This window comes from Notolepis coatsorum, assembly GCF_963971535.1.
Source record: "Notolepis coatsorum genome assembly, chromosome: 2".
Lineage (NCBI taxonomy): Eukaryota > Metazoa > Chordata > Actinopteri > Aulopiformes > Paralepididae > Notolepis > Notolepis coatsorum.
Window position 1 is genome coordinate 107386073 of NC_140166.1, and position 21293 is coordinate 107407365.

The 21293-nt window shown below is 40.8% G+C and overlaps 1 protein-coding gene across 1 annotated transcript in view; it reads left to right on the forward strand.

Annotated features, from left to right (window-relative positions):
• Positions 1-21293, forward strand: part of LOC311248942 (electron transfer flavoprotein subunit alpha, mitochondrial-like) — a 92777-nt gene that overhangs the window by 12787 nt on the left and 58697 nt on the right. Inside the window, exons 5-8 of the mRNA XM_084338187.1 lie at positions 13179-13278; positions 14765-14875; positions 16754-16855; positions 17135-17203. Coding sequence (XP_084194313.1) covers positions 13179-13278; positions 14765-14875; positions 16754-16855; positions 17135-17203 — 382 coding nt within the window. The remainder of the gene's footprint in view (positions 1-13178; positions 13279-14764; positions 14876-16753; positions 16856-17134; positions 17204-21293) is intronic.

Genomic DNA, 21293 nt, shown 5'->3' on the forward strand with positions numbered 1-21293 from the left:
CAAAGCGGAGGAATATCTCGGGGGGTTGGTCGAGACGGTGGCTTGATAGCTTTGTCGGGTGAGTGGCTTGGCGTTGTGGACCTAAATACATTGTTAGGGCGGACTACTCACAATTGCTTGTTATCAGGCCCAGACAGGCTAACTACCAGCTGCCCATCCGAGCTCTATGGAGGCTAACGAGCTAACTGAACAATGTACATGGCAGATTCTAGCGTGCTAGCCGGATTCATCACTAGCTTACGCGCTGGCCTCGGGCTGGCTAGCGGGCTGCGTCTATCGTCTGTGCTGTGACATTCGAGACCCTTTAATGTTTACGTATTTTGGTTGCTGTTGCTGTTCAAAGTGACATTGGTTTGCACAATTCAATGGTGATCGGGTCCTTAACTAACTTCTTGTATGCTTTTATTTTTATATCCAGGATGTTTTTCTTTTCCTTTTCTTCTTATTGTCGCTGTTTTTATGTCATCTGTATGCGCGATTTAAATGTGATCCGATTCTGCCTTAGACTATCTGCTGGTATGCTTTAATTTAATTTTGTTTTGAATTTTCCTTTATCCATTTATGCTATGACGTTGCGACATTGATACGCAGACTCTGAGGTAGATGGTTACAGGGTTGATGTTGAGTTATTATATAATAATGGCTATTTTTTCCATTATAGTTGTCTCATGTTAGGGCCAAGGCTCACGGTGGTTCTCGACCGAATATACATACAAAATATATGATAACAGGTTGGGTCAGGTTTAGCTTTGCTTGCACTTTAGCCATAACCCTCTTTCCTTTTCTTCTTATTGTCGCTGTTTTAATGACATCTGTATGCTCAATTTAACTGAGATCCGATCCTGCCTTAGACTATCTGCTGGTATGCTTTAATTTGATTTTGTTTTGAATTTTCCTTTATCCATTTATGCTATAACGTTGCGCCATTGATACGCAGACTCGGTAGTAGATGATCACAGGGTTGATGTTGAGTTATTATATAATAATGGCTATTTTTTCCATTATAGTTGTATCGTGTTAGAGCCAAGGCTCACGGTGGTTTTCGACCGATATCTTTATTGAGATTAATTAAAATTTGTATTTGTGTTTATTGGACTAGTGGGGGTTTAATCAGGGGTTTATCTAGAGGGGGGTCGGAGTGGAGAGCGTCTTATTGGATCCATGACTCCAGAGGGTGATGAGAGGAAGATGACCATCCTCAGTGGATGGGGCATAGGGAGGGGATTGGAGAGTGGGTATAGGAGGGTTAATAATAGGACGGGTGGGTTAGGGTTTAGAGTAGAAGGAGGGTGGGTTGTAACTGGTGTGGTATTATTCTGTGTTTTATGTACTGTTGTCTTATATGTGTGTGATTGTTCCTCCTCTGAACTCCTGAGATTGACCGTCTGGGCCCGCCTGGATCAGCGCCTCGAGCCTCAGCCTAGCTGCACTGGTATGTTCTCTACGCATTTAGACAAATTCGACCATGGCTAAATTGAATATTTTATTTTGGAACGCTGGGGGTCTTAACGCCCCTCACAAGCGTGCCAGTGTCCTTTGGTTATTGAAGAGAAGAAATATTGACATTGCTCTCCTTAGTGAGATGCATTTATTGGTTGGTGATGTGTCAAGGCTGGCAAATCGACAATATCATGTTATCTCCTCATCCTCAGCCGATGATAAGACGAAAGGAGTCGTCATAGTTACAAGACGTAACCTTGATATCAAAGTCCTGGACGTGTGGTCGGACACGGAGGGAATGATTACTATAGCAAAAGTTGAGTTCTCTCATAGGAAGATGGCAATAATAGCATTGTATGCCCCTAACACATTTGATTCAGCGTTCTATAATACAATCACGAAGAATTTGTTGGAACTTACTGGATACGCTCTCATTGTGGGTGGCGATTTTAATGCGTGCTGGGATGCGGAGATGGATAGGTCCGGGTCCTCTGAAACAAGCGACCAACAACGGTCCTCTAAGGCCCTCAGGATGTGGGCCCAGGACACTGGGCTCACAGACCTATGGCGCATATCCAATCCCACCCTCAAGGATTACTCTCACCTGTCAGCCAGACACAAAACCTTCTCTCGAATAGACTATGCATTCGCGTCCCCTAATATGTTTGATGTCTCATTGGTTCCCCTGGCTCTCTCGGACCACAAGGGGATTTTCCTTACGGCAACCTTTGGCAGGCTCTCCACGAGAGCTCCCAGATGGCGTTTTAACTCAACCTTGTTAAAGAACGATGATTTCTGTTCTGAGTTCAGGAGTAAACTAGCTGAATTCTTGCAGATCAACGTTGGCATGGTCGAAGACCCTAGGGTCCTGTGGAACGCATTGAAAGGATTTATCAGGGGTCATGTCACACTTTTCGCCTCCAATTTGCGAAAATCCCGGTCAAAAAAACTAGAAGGACTGGAAACATTATATGCGGACCTATACGCATCCTTGCAAACTAACTATAGTGAACGACTAAACACACAACGTAAGATAGTCAAGAAAGAAATAAACTCCATACTTAAACAACAGTGAGTTCTTGATACATAGGACAAGACAAAATTACTACTTTCACGGCTCCAGGCCTGGCCATCTATTGGCAATGAAAATACGCTCGAATGATAATTTCTCGGATATCCCCTCGATCAAGACGAGACAGGGTACAGTCACTACTGATTCGAAAAAGATCGACACTTTTAAAGAGTTTTACTCAGTTATATAGCTCAGAGGTTAATCTCGACGACTCTAAATTTGAATCGTTCATTGGCGGGCTTGAGATACCCCACATTTCTGAGGAAGAGGCCAAGGAACTGGGGAAACCGATCACTCTTATGGAATTGAGGGAGACGATTGCTGAAATGCAGAGGGGTAAGGCACCAGGCTGGGATGGTATTCCACCCGAGGTGTATTTAGCTTTCTGGGACCAACTGGGTCCATTGATGCTCGATATGATCAATTATGCTATCGAACAAGGGGAGTTCTCAAGAGATGTCAACATGGCGTTGATTTCCTTACTTCTCAAGAAGGACAAAGATCCCAATGATTGCGGTAGCTATAGGCCCTTGAGTCTTCTCGGGGCCGATTTAAAAGTGTTTGCCAAGGTGCTGGCCCGCCGCCTGCAGAGATTTATGACGGTATTGGTACACTGCGATCAGACTGGTTTTATCCCGGGGCGCCTCGCTGCAGATAACTTTAGGAGGCTGTTGCATGTAATCGATAACAGTAAAGACAATACAGCTCCGTCCACAGTTCTGTCTTTGGATGCCATGAAGGCGTTTGACAGACTTGAGTGGTCATACCTGTGGAAGGTACTTGAGGTTATGGGTCTTGGAAAGAGTTTTATTCATATGATTAAAGTCCTGTATGCCTCGCCGTCTGCGATGATACTGACAGGCAAAAACTGTTCCACACTCTTTCCAGTCTCCAGATCTTCTAGACAGGGTTGTCCTCTGAGCCCAGGACTGTTTGCGCTTTCCCTCTAACCATTGGCCCAATTTATTAGGCAATCGGAGGACATCGTCCCCATAATGGTCAATAATACTCCACACAAAATTGCTCTCTATGCGGATGACCTGTTGATTTTTATGGACGACCCCTCCCGGTCAGCCACAAAATTATTGGGAATAATCGACGACTTTGGTAAAATGTCAGGCTTTAAGATTAACTGGAACAAATCAGCCTGCCTACCTCTTAATGAGCTGGCCAAGGCGGTACGACTACCAGCTGATATCCCCATAGTAGAACATTTTAAATACTTGGGCATAGAGATATTCCCCACGCTGAATCAAACTACTAAGTACAACTTCACAGGTACTTATGATAAAATACGCCAGGATCTAGACAGGTGGTCGTCCCTTCCTAACTCCTTACAAGCCCGGGCTTCCATAATCAAAATGAATGTCCTGCCTAGGATACATTTTGTTAGCTCAATGCTCCCCCTGCCCCCCCCAATAGACCACTGGCGCAAGGTACAATCGGTGGTATCTAAGTTTATCTGGAATAACAAACGCCCGAGAATCAAAAGGGCTACTACTCAACGTAGAAAACAAGATGGGGGCCTCGCAATCCCTGATTTTAAGCTTTATTTCTGGTCCTTTTCACTGAGACCTCTGATGTGCTGGCTAGACCCTGTTGAGGCTGTATCTTGGCGCACCTTAGAAGCGGCGGCGGTTTCACCGCTAAGATTGCAGGATGTAGTGTACTCCACTGTCCCTATTTCGAAATGCCGACTGAGGTATGGACCGATCATAACTCACGTGATCCAAACGTGGCGTAATGTACAGAAGTCGTGTGGGGTTAAATGCCCATGGCACCTGGACTCTCCAATTTTTAATAATCAGCAACTACTTGTTGGGCATAAGCCGGTTAGTATTCCTCATTGGCAAAGGAGGGGAGTTCATACTCTCGAGGATATTTATGATAAGAACGGCCTTCGGGCGTTTCAGGACTTAAGAGAATTTTATGATCTTCCCGGCGAGTCTCTTTCTTTACCTTCAACTAAGGTCAGCGCTGAGGGAGCATGGCGTGCCGTGGGCTCAAGCTTTGCAACCACACCCCTTCCTCAGGCTCATAGTGGACAGGACGACCTCCAGAGGGCTTGTCTCATACTTTTATACACTCTTAATTCAATCCACGTATAAAGATCTATCTTTGGATACAATCTGGCGTGTGGATATCCCGGAGTTGGACCCCGAGTTTGACTGGGATGATGTTTGGGCAAATGTGGCTTTGTCTTCCTGCAACCCCAACCACCAGCAAATTAATTTTAATTATATTCATAGGACCTATCTTACACCTAGGAAGCTATTTGCTATGGGACTGGTATCCGACTCTCGGTGCACTTTGTGCTCTCAAAGGGCCGCTGGCACTTATATGCATATGTATTGGGATTGCCCACCAGTGGCCCGCTTCTGGAGGTCAATAACGGACAAACTTTCAGATTTGTGTGGCTTAACTATCCCATTCACAGCTGTTACGCTACTCCTGAACGATATAACGACACTACCCGCGTCCGTACAACTGAAAACGGTTGTCCTAGCGGGCGTCACAGCAGCGAAGAAGCTACTAGCAATGAGATGGAAGGAGCCTGAGAAGCTCACAGTGATTAACTGGTCCCTAACACTGTTGGATGTGATTTATCTTGAGATATCCACGGCGCGGGTGATTGGGGTGGGGCAGGCTGGGATTGACCTATGGTTCGCAACAGCCGAGAAGGTCAGGACCGCCGTGTGCGGCTGAGCGGGGTTGGGGTGCTTGTTCGGGGGAGTCCGCCGGTCTCGTGGGAGGGGGAGGAGGAAATATCTTGTCTGTCTTGTCTTTTGTGATGTCTTGAATTTAACTAGGGATTTTATGGGGGGGCAGCTATTTAGCTATTTCTTCACTATTTGGACACTTTTAAACGGTTCCTGTGAGTCTATGGAACACCTCTGTAGGTTTTGTTTTTCAAGAAGGCTCATTGTTTTGTTTTCTGATCGTGTGATCAAAAGCAGCGTTTTTCTTCCTCAGGACCTTAGGCCGTTTTGAGGCTGGGCTCCAACCACTGTGTGACCCGGTGGCATCTGTCACATAGGGTGATTGTTGTGAGGTGGGTTGGGAGAGTGGCCTTTTGAAAATTAGAGATATAGTTTTATTAATATAGGGCCACACGGCCGGTAAACGGTGCTGAATACTGGGAAAGGCCATTTATTTATTTATTAGATAGTACCCCTTGAAATTTAATAGGTTGAACTCTGTTTTCCCTTCTTTTTGTCTTTATAATTTGTTATTTCTGTATTATTATTGTTTCTGTTATTTTCTGTGAAGTTCTGAGTATTGTGATTGTGGTTATTGTGTTGTCTTGTTTCATGTGAATAATAATACAAAAAATTTGATAAAAAAAAAAAAAGATATATACCGGTAATTTTACCTGGTCCAGAGGATCGTTTTTGAGGACTGCATACTTTTTTTGCAAACCAAAATACTATACTTTATACTTATACCACATGCATGTGCCTGGTCTCTTTTGAAAGATGACATTCTGAAGTTTCTGATACAAAAACTCACCTATAGTGGTAATTAAATAGAGTAACATAGGTCTGAACTTGAGTTGTAGAAAAACCTTTCACTCAAGTTTTTCAGTAGTAGTTAGTAGTCCAGAAGTAGTATTTCCCCCGAAATGTGTATGGCTTAAAAAACTCCCTATGTAGTACATAAACATTTCATAAAGATCCGTTCAGAAATGAGTGATTAGGAGTGATTTTGGTCAACTGTGTACAAAAGAAAAGCTCTGTTTTCTCATAGACTTCAATTCAATTCGGTTTTTCTCTTCCTGTTTTTCGCTCGTAACTTTTCACCTAGATCCCTGATTTGTACATCCCCAGGTGGGGTATCATTGGAAAGCCACACTCATTGGCTACAACCCTGTCCAATCATTTTCGAGATCGCCAAATGATTGACGGAACTAGAGCCCCAAGAGTCAGGAGTAGTATTTGCGCAATACCGTGTACTTTGCGCAAGCCTCGAATATCAGCATGTAACTCGAGAACCGCTGAACGGATTTCGTCACCTGAAAGGGCTATCGACAGGCAACAAATGGGGCTTTAATTCGACATATATTGTATTACAAAATATGCACACCCGAGCCACTAGTGGTTGACAAAGTGCCGGTGGGCAAATCGTCCTCAAGAGGGCCCACATGTGGGCCCTTGTAAGGTAAGAGGTACTGGTCCAGAGGTCTGCTCCACTGTGAGCGGCTCCAGGGTTAGTTTAACTGTTTTAACTGGTCCAGAGGACTCAGCACTGTGAGCGGCTCCAGGGTCAGTTTAACTGATTTGGGGTTTTTACAGTGACTTGGGCCAACAGGAATGGTGAGGATGCAAAGCATGTTAAACTCTGGAACCATTGACATTGGATATCCGTCCTTCTTCAACAACCTTCTGGTCATATCCAAAATGGTCCCAGACTACTCATTTAACTCGCTTTCTTGGTGGATATAAGGCCAGTTAGTTCCTTCTGCCATTCACAGCATGTCTCCTCTGTGAACTCATGCTCGTGTGGCTGTTGGTGGCACTGGCTCACACACAAACAGAATTTTCACTGCACACAGAAAACAGCATAGCTCCCAAGAGGAGTTGACACAGGGCTGTCGAACGCAGGGCTGAATAAGTAGATGTCATAGCTTCTAAAATGGAAGGTCCGTGCTGTTCTGTGTGCATTATGAAATGCCAATTTCTTTTTTTGGGGCGCCCAAGTAGATTCTATGTATGGGAAACACTGGGGCCATATTTACATACATTCTTGAAGTTTTATGTAGATGGGAAATATCCTTTTTGGAACTTTGTTAACCCATCATAAAGCAGAATATGGGTCTATTTTACTCCCAATCTTTCTTTAAATTACCAATGTACGCAAACCTTTTACAGACACAAAATACAGCAAATATATTCTAATTTAGTTTTATTTATCTGTCTAGTGTTAGTCCTTGTATCAAAAGCCCATTCAATCAACTAGAAGACTGAAATGAAAATGGCTACCGATTGGTTTACATTTGGATCACAGATCGGGCTTTTAAGTGTTTGTGAAGTTTCTCAGAGATACCTTGCAACCACTGCCCTATATTACTGGTAGTAGCAATGAGCAACCATTGTACAGTTATATTTCATGCTGGCTTCGCATTTCGCTTCACCTATTGGACCACTCCATGGCTATGCCTATGGGTGCTTGCTAGGGCTGTGCAAAAAAAACAAAAATTCACGTAAGAATTGCGATGCTATCTCTACCGATTTAATTCACAGATTCAAAAACTCAATAAAAGTTTCAGTCTTGTACAGTAATTGATGAAAAAGTCAGACTGGAAGTTTGTTGTCATGGCTAACGGAACACAGACTGCACTTTGGATTGTATAATGTCCCGGCGAAGAAGGAGCTTGAAAACCATCAGGTGAAATGTTTTAGGAACAGATGAGCACTGATGTATGCATAACGGCATCATCATGGCTATCGTCAGACAAACCTATACCCTGTAACGTTACCACTTTTCTGGACTTCCAAGCCAACTTTGAACGGGTGAAGAAAAGTCCATAATAATAATAATAATAATAATAAACTATATTTATATAGCCCTTTTCATACACTAATTGCAGCCCAAAGTGCTTCACAGCAGTGATGTAGACACAAAATAGACATTGGCATAAAATTGTAAAAGATTATACTTTTTAATTAATAAAGTTGGCACAATTATAGACTGGCACAAAATGAGCAGATAATTCAATTTAAATAGAACATTTGTAATAGATTTATGTCATTAGAATCTATGGAAACATAACAAAAAAAATTATTAAGAAAAGATTGTAATAGATTTCTGTCAAATCTATCAAAAGGATTGTGATATATTTCTGTCATTAGAATCTATAAAAAGGATTGTGATATGTTTCTGTCATTAGAATCTATAAAAAGGATTGTGATATATTTCTGTCATTATAATCTATAAAAAGGATTGTGATATATTTCTGTCATTAGAATCTATAAAAAGGATTGTGATGTATTTCTGTCATCAGAATCTATAAAAAGGATTGTGATATATTTCTGTCATTAGAATCTATAAAAAGGATTGTGATATATTTCTGTCATTAGAATCTATCGAAAGGATTGTGATGTATTTCTGTCATCAGAATCTATAAAAAGGATTGTGATATATTTCTGTCATTAGAATCTATAAAAAGGATTGTGATATATTTCTGTCATTAGAATCTATACAAAGGATTGTGATATATTTCTGTCATTAGAATCTATAAAAAGGATTGTGATATATTTCTGTCATTAGAATCTATAAAAAGGATTGTGATATATTTCTGCCATTAGAATCTATAAAAAGGATTGTGATATATTTCTGTCATTAGAATCTATAAAAAGGATTGTGATATATTTCTGTCATTAGAATCTATAAAAAGGATTGTGATATATTTCTGTCATTAGAATCTATAAAAAGGATTGTGATATATTTCTGTCATTAAAATCTAGAAAAAGGATTGTGATATATTTCTGTCATTAGAATCTATAAAAAGGATTGTGATGTGTCTGTGTTAAAATGTCCAACCCCAAGAGGGGTTCCTGCACAGGTTCCACCCACTTCAGGGTCTCAGGCCCCACTTGTATTGGGAATCGTGCAATATAAAAGCAATGCAAGTGCAGAGAATGAGTATAAAAATAGACAGAATAAGAGCAGTGCAATAGTCATAGCCTATTTCATTTAAAAAGATCTGCACCTCTACATCGTCGTTGATAATGAATGCTTTCAATACCACATTGAGCCACATTGTCAAAGAAGCCAAATGCCACTCTATGTGCCTCTATCAATGTCCGATCCCTTCACAGTAGATATACAAAGGTGAATGTAAACTATACCTCTGGCTATACCCCTGGCTATACCCCTCGCTCTCGTTTTACTATTTAGTACCAATTTGAGAAGAGAGTCGCAGGTTCTCAGTCACTAGTGGGTGTATCTGTTATGTCCTATCCATGCTCTCTCTATCTACAGTATGTGACCTCAGATCCACTCAACAGCTGCTCATGTGCCATGGTGAGTCATCCAGAGACCAGACACCGCCTGTCTCATTGGCTGTGAGTGGGCATTACCCTCTGTTACACCTACTGTAGGCAGGAGAGACTCCTGCTCTCGGGGTCAGGGCCCGCACTCCACACATGAGTCTTTCCTCTGGTTGGGTTCTTTGGGCCAACGGCGGGTATACTGATCAGGGCTATTGTCCAATAGGTGAAGCAAGACACTGATGCTGAAAGGAAGATTGCCGACCACTCCACCTCCTTATATACAGGCAGGGGGCTGTGGCCCTGATCAGTGATAGGTCCAGTGAATGGGCCCTCCACAAACCTGCTTAACACATATCATATATTAAACATACGTTTGTTGCTGGCCTCCAGCTGTGCCCCAGAAAGATTCCCCCTTTCCCTGGGTGGGCCTGTATCGGGGGTGGGGGGGTCTAAATAGAAATACCAATTTGGAAGAAGCTGGACTTCTTGAAATGTTGGTCATATAGGTCTCTATCCCTTATATCTACACTGTACTGTTAGGTGTCGGTCTACAAAGCTGCAACTGTAGCTACTGTACCGTTTTGCTCACATACTACTAGTGCTCTTGTCATGTGGGGACCCACCAGAAACCGGCCTGTGCCTCATTTTCAGTTCTCAGCCTTTGAAGTAGTCAGTATGGGTGGAAATGTAGGAAGAAAACCGGAGATTCTTTCTTGTCACAATAACTTGATTGGGCACCAAGGCATGCACGGAGAATGGAATATTATATCGACAAAGCCATGTGCAGTTTATCTGATCTTGCAGTTTCAAAGATTGTCTTAATGCATCTGAAAGTATTGTACCCTTCCTATGTTATCAAGAGAATATCTTCAGTAAGCATAATACTACCCTCAATTATCCCCTCCTTGTAATCTGTCATTCTGCTATACCACTGTCAAGTTACACATCTAATGGTATTTAAATTGAATTAGAATGCATTAAACAATATCTTATTGGTGATCTCGATTTCCCAGAGTAGCTGAAGGCCTTTCAGATAATGCCCTTATTTGCCCAGATTTGATTGCATTTTTGCTAAATAAAAAACATCAGTAGTCTGAATACTCATACTTAATTTCTAACTTTAAATAGTTGTGTTTGAGTACCATATCTGGTTCTGTGGTTAACCATTCATTCAACTTGAAGTTCAGCTGAATCAAAGCAGGAAAAATATTCATATTCAAAAGGCAATGAACAATTATGTTTATATAGGCTGCTCACAGAAGTGGAAGTCCTGTGCTCCATTAATGTATAGGGGTGGGAATCACCATAGGTCCCACAATATGATATTATCACGATACTCGAGTCATGTGGAATGTTTACCTCACCAATAATTTATATTGCAGTAAAATGGGATTTCAAGCAAAAAAAATATTATGAATGAAGAAAAAAATAAATATGTTTTATATCGATACTTGGTGTCACTGTATCGATATAATATCTGCATACAAAATTATTTGTTTGGTTATTACCACTAAAGGTTTGGGGAAACAAGGTGCACCCCTGTTTTTCCTGTGGTACTGCAGGAACGTGCACCCAGTGATGTCACTGGATGTGGCATTGTTTGCATTTAGCCAACCGTCACCAGTGTCTGTCTAGCTTTGGCTTTTAATGATTTTTCAATGAAGGACATCCGTTTGTTGGATATGGCACAATTTGTTGAGTTTATTTTATCTCGAACAATCAACCATATAAAAAACACAATAAAAAGGATGAACTAAAGAAAAAAAATGTAATCTTACATTCTTCATTAAATGCTAAACAAATGAGTTTGAGAAGGAGCAGAAGGAAGCAAATGCTTATCTAGTCTTGCCCCTTGCTCACAATATCATACATAAAACAAAATCTCTTACAAACTTAAAATAACAAACAAAATAAACATCAATATATAAAAAGTAAAAGTTTTTAGAGCTCCTCGTTTTTGTACTCAATGAGAGTTTTCCTGTATCTATTTTTGAACTGTATAATGTTCTTGCTCATTTTTATTTCTTCATCTAAGCCATTCCACAGGATTACACCACAAAATGAAATACACAAACCTTTTAAGAGCAATCTGGATTTGTATCCTGAAAGGTTTGGACAGAAAAGTTCTGCGAGGATGCACATTTGGAACTGACCGATACGTCACCATCCGTTGTTTCTGCAAACGTGCGACTATGCTAAATAAAAACAAACCAACGGACAGCAATACCTTCCCTCTGTTTTATCTCCTTTTTGTCTCTGTGTTTGATCAATCTGGCCACTTCCTTAATGGCAAATCAGATCATTGTTAAATCAAAGGGGACGCTCCCTTTCAAACTTACTCAGCCGCCTGGGGTTTAATTTCAAAAGAGCCATTTGCAAAGCTGTGCAGATTTGCACATTGATATACATTTTTTCTCAGCAGACCCAGGGGGGCTCCATACAAATTAAGGTACTTTTCATGTCCCAAAAAAAGCAGAGACTAAACAAATACTTTGCTATAATATTTCCCCAAAAACAAGCACGCACAAATTCACAATAGATGCAACCTTTTTGCAATAGGCCAACCCCCATTTTCACACCCCCTTTTAGCCAGTTGGCATGAACACACACACACACACACACACACACACACTTGACCTCCATGCCAAATGTCAGCCCCATCAGGCGAAACCTGTGCAGGCCGCTAGAGGGTAGGGCTGCTAAATCTTGCCAAAAATCATAATCACGATTATTTTTTATTGATATTGAAATCACGATTATTAAACACGATTACTCATTATATGACAACGACTGAATTCGTTTTACCTTTCTTCGCGACCAAAGGCTGCCTTTCTGTCATCTTCTACAAGTCACCAAAGACGTTTCAGAATAACTGGAGGAACGCGCTGTGGCTTCCTCCTTCCTCTCAACACGAGCTGAAACCGTTTGGGCTTGATGGGAGGGGCGGAGGGCACGGCTGCAGATTCAGATTCAGAGTTTTATTTGCCACATGGAAGTAATATAAATCATACAGTTTTCATACAAAAACATAAATCCAGTTCTACCATGGGCAAAAGGAGCAGGAAGAGGAATACATCTTATAATTACCTGCCCCCTATTATGCATTTGAACCATCTTTGAGCATTTAGAAAAGTGCTATATAAATCCAATGTATTATTATTAAAACACAAGAGAAAATGAGAGCAACACGGCATGCGGCACAATAATCATTTTATCTTGATTATCTTGTTTTCATGATCGTAGAAAAAGCCAAAATCGTAATTGAAACTCAGATTAATCGCCCAAGGTGGGGAATTCTTTTTGGAATAACCAAACGACCAGAGTGACCTATAGAGCTGCTGGTTGCAGCTACTGTACAAATAATAAAATCCATTTGTTTGCAATTAGTGTGTAGGACTGAAATGTAGGTCCTGCGTGTTTCAATGGAAGTGGATTTATTTCAAACCATTACAGTATAAAAGTTGTACTGTTTGTGCAAATGTTTCCATGACTCAGTCTAAACAGAGAAAATCCCCAGTGTCCCCTCTCTTAAAAACACCTCCTCGTAGAGCTCATTATGACCCACTACCCTTTCATGGCTTCGCTCTCTGTTCCCTGGAGATCAGCGGCTTACATAAACCTGGGAACATTAACTGAATACATGCCCCTTACACCCCGTTTTCCTTTTGAGACAGAATCTCCTTCCCAGAGTGGCTGCCAAGCTGGATGTGGCTACTATTTCAGACATCATTGAGGTCAAGTCCCAGGACACCTTTGTCAGGACCATTTATGCCGGTGAGTGTTTTTCTTCTACTTTGGACACAATTCACCAGGAAGCAACTGCCGCCTTAGCTCAGACTGGAAAGTATACTGTCATGGATCCATGCAAAGGTATGGATTTTTGCTATACCATCATCCATGATATACTGTATATTGTAAACAATTATACATACTATACATTTTTAAGTTGATCAAAAAGATTCCTTGCAGAAGTATAAAATATGTAAAAACAAAATAGACCATTTTCAATTAAACACTGACAATTGTATTTTAAGATAATGTAAAAGTGGCATATCACATTGTAATTATACTGGAAAGCGAAATACTGTCAAATACTCTTACACCGTAAAAACTAAGACATTTTGGTCATATCGCCCAGCCCTAGTCTCTTGAAATAATGAAAATATAATTACGCTTTTCCTTCTTTAAAAAAAAAAAGGGTATTTTGAATCTTGATTTCACCAGACAAATGATCAACCTTCTTATTTACAACCACCAGTTGTGTGTGGGTGTGTGTGGGGGTGGGGGTGGGGGTGTGGGGAGGGTAGTTTCAGGGGGAGGGAAGGTTACACATACACAAGACCACACATACTGTACATACACAAGACCACTACTGCAATCAGGGGTTAAGTGCCTTGTTCCAGAGCCTTTCGACAGTAGTCACTGGGGAAGTCCTACACTTTCCCTCCAGTCAAGGATTCCATCTTGCTGGTGTTCCAGTCACACGCCAGCTCCTCTAACCTTCAGCCACTGCCACAGAAATTAAAAAAGAAAAAATATGAATCAACAATTAATACAAAAAAAATACTAAGACTTTAATTTTCAAAGTGTGTTTCAACTATCTTATGCATATTTAAAGGACCGTACGTCTTTTTGACATGGGTTCCAAGTCATTCTTGCCTCGATACAAAAATCAAGGAGCCCTTCTTTTTTATTTATATATTTGGTAGTTACTTTCTGCCGATTCACCACTGCCATTGGCTTCCAGTGCATCTGGAAATGTGTCTTAACCACATTTGACAAAAAATGCTAATATCTTATGTGTCGCCTTTTTTCCAAAAGGTTTTGCCATTGTGATGTAATAAATAAAAGATATTACCATGGCATTTTAATCAGAAGTGGTGACGTTCACAGGTTTTTGTGGTGTTTAAGACACATTTTCAGATACAATGGAAGCATACAGTATGGCAGTGGTGAAATCAACAGAAAATTACTTTATCAAATGTTTCAGTAATAGTAAAATATTATGAAAAAAGAAGAATGACTTGGAACCCACATGTCATAAAGAGCGGTACAGTCCTTTAAATTAGGACATAAATTAATAATCTATTAAAGCTTAGGTCTCGTTCCACTTTACTACAGTCACTTTCATGTTGATACCATGACTGCGCCAGTATAGTCTACTGAATACCTCCCGGTCATAAAGGTGGTGTGACGTTTCACCGTAATTAAAAACCAGAGGAAATCAGTTGTTGTGTGGTCTCTCTGCTCCCTGCTACAGGGAACGCTGTGTGCACGGTGAGGTGCAATGAGAAGGTCAAGGTTTTCACAGTGAGGGGCACGGCCTTTGAAGCTGCGCCGCTGGAGGGAGGGAGCGCCACCACAGAACAGGGTAACAACATCACAAGCCGTCTGCACCGCACTGAGCTAGACGTCTGATGTGTTGCATTTGAGCCACTTGGTGAATTAACATAGTAGCCAACGGGAGGAGGACTCGGCAGCATATCATTTACATTTATTACATTATGAACAGGTTTTGTAATTCTGGGTTTACATATAATTATTTAGCAAACATACTGTATGTATACATTTGCTATTTGCACGAGTAACAGGATGCATGTTGTTATTGTTTCGGTTTTACTCCTATACTGTATCAACATGCTCTACAAGAGTCTACATTAAAAAAAGCTACATCCTGACTCTCGTGTTGCTTATTGAGGGAGTTTGGCTCGCTGTTTACTTTCGGTTAGAAAACACCATTGGGAGGACAGTACATCATTGAGGTCAAGTTCCAGTATTTGTGGAATTTCTTTTTCCAAATAAAAGCAGCCTATAAGGAATTGGATTAAAATGTATTGTCATCATACAGTACTACGAAAAGTTTGGCATCCAACCAGAGTGCAAACGTAGCTGTAAAGTGCAATAGTAATAATAATACAGTCTACAGGTGATTGAACTGGGTATAAAATATATAAATGAGTACTACTGGGTGTAGTGCTAATCAGATGTACAGTACAGTATGTACAGAGTTGTAATATTAATATGAAAAGTGATAAAGGTATAAAGACGGTTATACTGGCCAGCAGTGTAACTAGTAAGGGATATGTACAGATATAGATATACTATCTACAGATATGTAAAATGATTATGTGCAGGTAAGTACAGACAGGTGGACTATACAAACGAATAACCAAGCAAAGGTTTTTTCCACTCCCCCCTAAATCTTGTATTCAGACCTTTTGTGATTTGTCAAATTGTTACATTTAGTTTGTGTCTAATTGTGCAGGCGTTCCAGAGAAAGTGTATCTATTAAAACCCTTTGAGTGCCACAGACGTGTTATGTCGTTATTTCATGCCCCCCGTTGAGTGCCGACGACGCTAATTGTAGTTTTTTTTTTTTATTAGCGATCTGAATTCATATTTCATCAACCGAGTCTCCCGTTGGTACAGCAGCCCCTCTAGGAGCTCCGATGGGAAAATAACGCCCCCTATCGTCTATCCCTGTGTAACTGCAGGCCATTCGATTAGACTGGTGGATGTGTGGGGGGGAGCGTACTGGCTCCACTATGCTGGAGAGCCGAGGGAAGTGATCGCGAGATGGAAAGCAGCCTGGAATATATATTTACAGCAGCCAATAATCAATCAATAAACACGATCAATATTTGGAATGGTGATCAGGAATTGGAATAATCTTTTTGGAGAACATCTGATCTAAGGTAAGGAGTCTATGTTACCAGTTTTAGGATAATCAGAGCTGTTTTCACTGAGATAACAGCGTGTCCCGTATGTGTATGTGTGTGTGTGTGTGCTGTGCAGGAAATAAGATAATCGATTTCTCAGCTCGCTTCTATAGCGTGCATAAGTACACATATACTATCGATAATCTAGCGTTTATTTGAAAACGATTCATAAATAGGCCGACAAATGACAACGTGTCTAGTGTATTCGAGAATATTCCAATAAATGCCGTTTATGAAATTTTTCCTGAAATTTTCGAGAAAACGATAGCTTTTCGAAATGCTATAAAAAGGATATGAACCGATTATATATATAAAAAAAAATTAAAAAAAAAACGTTTAGACAATGTTGACTGCAAACAAGTCATTGATAAGCGACGGGCAGATTAGACACATAGCCATAATTTAAAACATAGATTATGCGTTTTTAACGCTATCATTGAAGTGGGTGCTGGCAGTCAACGGGGTGTCCAATGTTAAATGGCCGGCACTGAAAGTGTTGTTAAGGAAGCTTGTTATTATTTCCCTCCTAGTTTCTCCACCTGCTCCTGCTGGAGTGTCCCAGTGGCTGGAGCAGTCCCTGAGCACGAGTGAACGACCTGAGCTCACCGGCGCCAAAGTGGTGGTGTCTGGAGGTACCGTACGGTCGGACGCTGTCGGAGTCGAACTGCGGTGTTCGTTGTTTCTTTCTTTTCTTCTTCTTCTTCAGATGTCATGCCAAATAGGAAATTACGCTTGCAAACCTTTCAGGTATCTTTCTAGCTTCAAACGGTGTCTCAGGGATCCGATTTTACTCTGAGGACAGTTTGTTGATTCAGTTATGGAAATATACCTTTAGAATGTTTTCGCTACATAGTCTACCTTTAAGACCAACCCCAATTATTTTCTTTCTTTCTTTTATTTGATCCAATCAGGACGAGGGCTGAAGAGTGGTGAGAACTTCAAGCTGCTGTATGACCTGGCTGAGCAAATGAATGCAGCAGGTATCCTGTTATCCCTGTGGCTATAGACTATTTATTGTGTGTGTGTGCGTGCGTGCACACGCTAGGGATGGGTCATATGATGATCTTAGATCGTCACCTGGTAATATGTTGTTATTATGCCTTCATAGGCAATTTCTTCAATTTCTGTTGATAACTTTCACCACAGCCGCTCTGACACTTCAACTACGTTAGTTTCAAGTTTCTTTAATAGTTGTCATACAGAAGTACAGAATACTTTCATACAAAATGCTTCTTACTGTTACGCTCCAGAGACTGTGCTAGACAAGATAGTATCAAATAACATAGTATAGCATGTAATTTAGAAGTAGAAAATGAGGTCACAGTGTTCAGTATAGACATATGTACAATGTTCGATGCAGAATAGACGTAACTGAGTTACCATATAATATACAATACTATGCAGTGTACTAATGTACAGTACTATATAGTGCAAAGCAGAAATGGGATGAGGTACAATTTAGGTACAATTTACAGTAAGGTGTACGAGTTGTAGTGCAATCCTTCATCAATAAATATAAAGTGTGGGGAGTGGGTGCTACAGTGTGTTTGTTTAAGGTGGGTGTGTGCTATAAAGTGTGTGGAGTGGGTGCTACAGTGTGTTTGTTTAAAGTGAGTGTGTGCGTGTGGATGTGTGTGCTATGTGCGTTTGGTGGTTGTTGTTGTGTAGTGTTCATTGTTCGTTTAGCAGCCTGATGGCCTGGGGATAGAAGCTTCTTCTGAGTCTTTCTGTGCTCGCCTTGAGACTCCGGTATCGCTTGCCTGACCGCAGCAGTTCAAAGAGGCAGTTGTTCGGGTGACTGGAGTCTTTAATGATTCTCTTAGCCTTGCCCTTGCAACGCTTGTTGTAAATGTTCTGGAGGGTGGGGAGCCCCCCTCCAATTGTGCGTTCGGCTGAACGTGTCACTCTTTGTAGTCTGCTTCGGTCTTGTGCAGTGCTATTCCCAAACCAGGAGGTGATGTTGCCAGTCAGGATGCTCTCTATTGTACATGAGTAGAAGTTCTTAAGGATCTTCTGACTGACTTGGAACTTCCTTAGGCGCCTGAGGAAGTAGAGGCGTTGTCGTGCCTTCTTCACAACACTGTCAATGTGTGTGGTCCATGTCAAGTCCTCGGATATGTAGGCTCCGAGGTACTTAAAGCTGTTGACTCTCTCAACCGGTGCCCCGTCGATGCTGAGGGGGCTGTAGTCCTTGACCCCCGACCTCCTGAAGTCCACAATCATCTCCTTTGTTTTGCTGACGTTCAGGGAGAGGCTGTTTTCCTGGCACCATCCCGCCAGGACCTTGACCTCTTCCAGGTAGGCCCTCTCGTCGTTGGCAGAGATCAGGCCCACCACCACTGTGTCGTCAGCAAATTTGACGATTGTATTGCTACTCCGCTGAGCCACACAGTCGTGTGTGTACAGGGAGTAGAGGAGGGGACTCAGAACACAGCCCTGGGGGGCCCCTATGTTGAGGGTGATGGATGAGGAGGTGCAGTTGCCTGCTCTCACCACCTGGGGTCTGCCAGTCAGGAAGTCCAAGATTATTAACATGCAGAGAGCGGGCCGGAATACCTTATGTGCATTGTGCACAGTGGATATTCTCCTAGCATAGCAACCAGTAGCTACTAGCTGCTAAGGCTAACCACATCTCTGTCTCCACACAGCGCTGTGAATAGATGTAAATGATTAAACACTTAACTAGGCCAACAGTTGTGCCAAAATAAATATTCACAGTGAGAGAAGTTTATTCCTGTGTTCTGTTTCAAATGAGTGAAGCAATAACCTTATCTCTGGTGTTGTACAGAGATGTAAACAGAAATTATCTTCATGAAATCCTGACATGGATCAAATATATCACTGGAATAGTTGTACAGGTTGCATCTAAATGTAAAATCTTCAAGAAATCCTGGCATGGATCAATTTCTGGAATTTCATGGAATAGGCCTAGTTCTATTCTATTGTATTCTATGTATCAACTGTAGGCCAATACATTTTGAATGGCCCTGAATGTCTGCATACAAGACATTATCTTTATAATAATAGTGATAATAATAATAAATAAAAAGATATGTGGTTTAAAGTAAACACATAGGCTAGTATATTAGAATAATTAATACAAATTATTATTGATTTGAGTAAGTTTTATTTATTTCTCATATTTCCTAATGATGAGAGACTGGGGAGGGAGGTGGGTGGAGGGTTTTGTTTTGAGGTAGAGTTGGGTGTCATCAGCACATCAGTGAAAGCTAAGGGCGTGACAGCAGATGATCTGACAGAGGGAATGCATAATGATACTAAATAGCAGGGGGCCAAGCACAGAGCCTTTTTTGCCACTGAAACAGAAATCTCTGTGCATTTCCAAACAACATGTCACCCACTTTGCGTATCGCTCATAGACAATATATGCAGACATGCCGTTCCATGAGCGGAGAGATCTGCCGAAGACTGAGTGGTGATTATGTAAATATTACAAATGGTTACTGACTGTTTTGACTGACAATAAGCATTAAGCATCGGGGGTATATTTCTGTGCATTATTATGTTCGCGGAGTGATACATAATACAATTGGTAGTGTGTGTGTGTGTGTGACTCTGTGCAAAATATCTCATTATCACTGCTGCCACACTCTTTAAGATGTGTTCTAAAAATGTATTTCCATAAACGATTACTCGAGCACTACTCAAGTAATTCATGCAAGTACTCAATCTGGGAAAACATTACTTGTGCCAATCCCTAGTATTTTCTAACCTATCGCTTTTTTATATACTCAATGATAGAAACAAGTGCATCCATCAAAGAACGTCCCTCAAAATAACTAGATTTTGGCAGTGTTAGGAGAGGAGTTGAATAATAATTATAATGTAATAATAATAAACTTTATTTGTATAGCACCTTTCATAGAAGAATTGCAGCTCAAAGTGCTTCACAGTATAGCGAAAAAAGACAAATGAGCATAAAATTGGCAGATCAAGAGCAATGCATAAAGTGCAGACATAAAATAAGTATAAAACAAGCATCAAAATAGAACATTCAATTACATAGTTCTTCACATTAGGATCTAACATCCCAATAGGCCCCTTTGTTTACGGTTTGATCGATTTTTAAATAGACAGTAATAAAAGAGCAAAATTTAGTAGACTGAGTAAAATAGTGCAATAAAATAGTTCATCAAATAGAATAGACCCACCTGTTTGATACCCACACAGTTTAAAACCTGTAATAAAAGAGTAAAATAGTGTGTAATAGAATAGACAGAATGATAAAAGAGTAAAATAGAATAGACAGAGTAAAATATTGCAATAGTGCAGTGCAATAAAATAGAATAACTCAACAATTATTTTTTTCTTATCCATGATATCATTCCACTTCTAACCCCAACCAGAAGTCTTGCTCTGTAATCCCTACAAGGACAATGGAGTTGGACAAAAGTGTCATGAAAATGTTGTGGTTTTAGAATATAGCTTAATGTTATCATCGGGTCTACAGTGATCATTTTTACCAGTTTCAACAGGGATGACTTTGAAGAGAAGACATTCTGTAGTTTCCTAAACGTCTGTAGTCTGACGTTCCAAGAATGGATAGACCTGCTGTATGCAGAGTGGAGGTAAGGTTATTAACTAACCTTATGTTGTTCTGCCTTGCTTTCATGTTGACTAATGCATGTCAACAACATACTCTGTCTGCAGCAGGTCTATCCAATCTCAGAATGGCAGAGAGACATAAGTGTGTCTTTATCTCTCACATTTTATTGGTACAACTAGACATATGCTTCACAGATGTCCTTGATAATGTAAGACAAACATAATGTCAAGTGTGGTGCAAATCGGTGATCTATGTGCAGGGCATAACTGAAAAGATTAAAATAAAAGCTCTCTAACACCACAAACCTTTCCCGACTGATTTGGTCCCCATCGCTGCTATGACTCAAGTTATCCTTTAAGGTTATGGTTAGGCATGTATTAAGGTTGGGGTCAGGGTGAGGGAATACAGGTAATATCAGTGCAATGACCCCAAATGTTGTCCCAAGTAAACGTGTGTATATATATAAGTAATATGTAATATATAAGTATATAAGTATAAAGTGT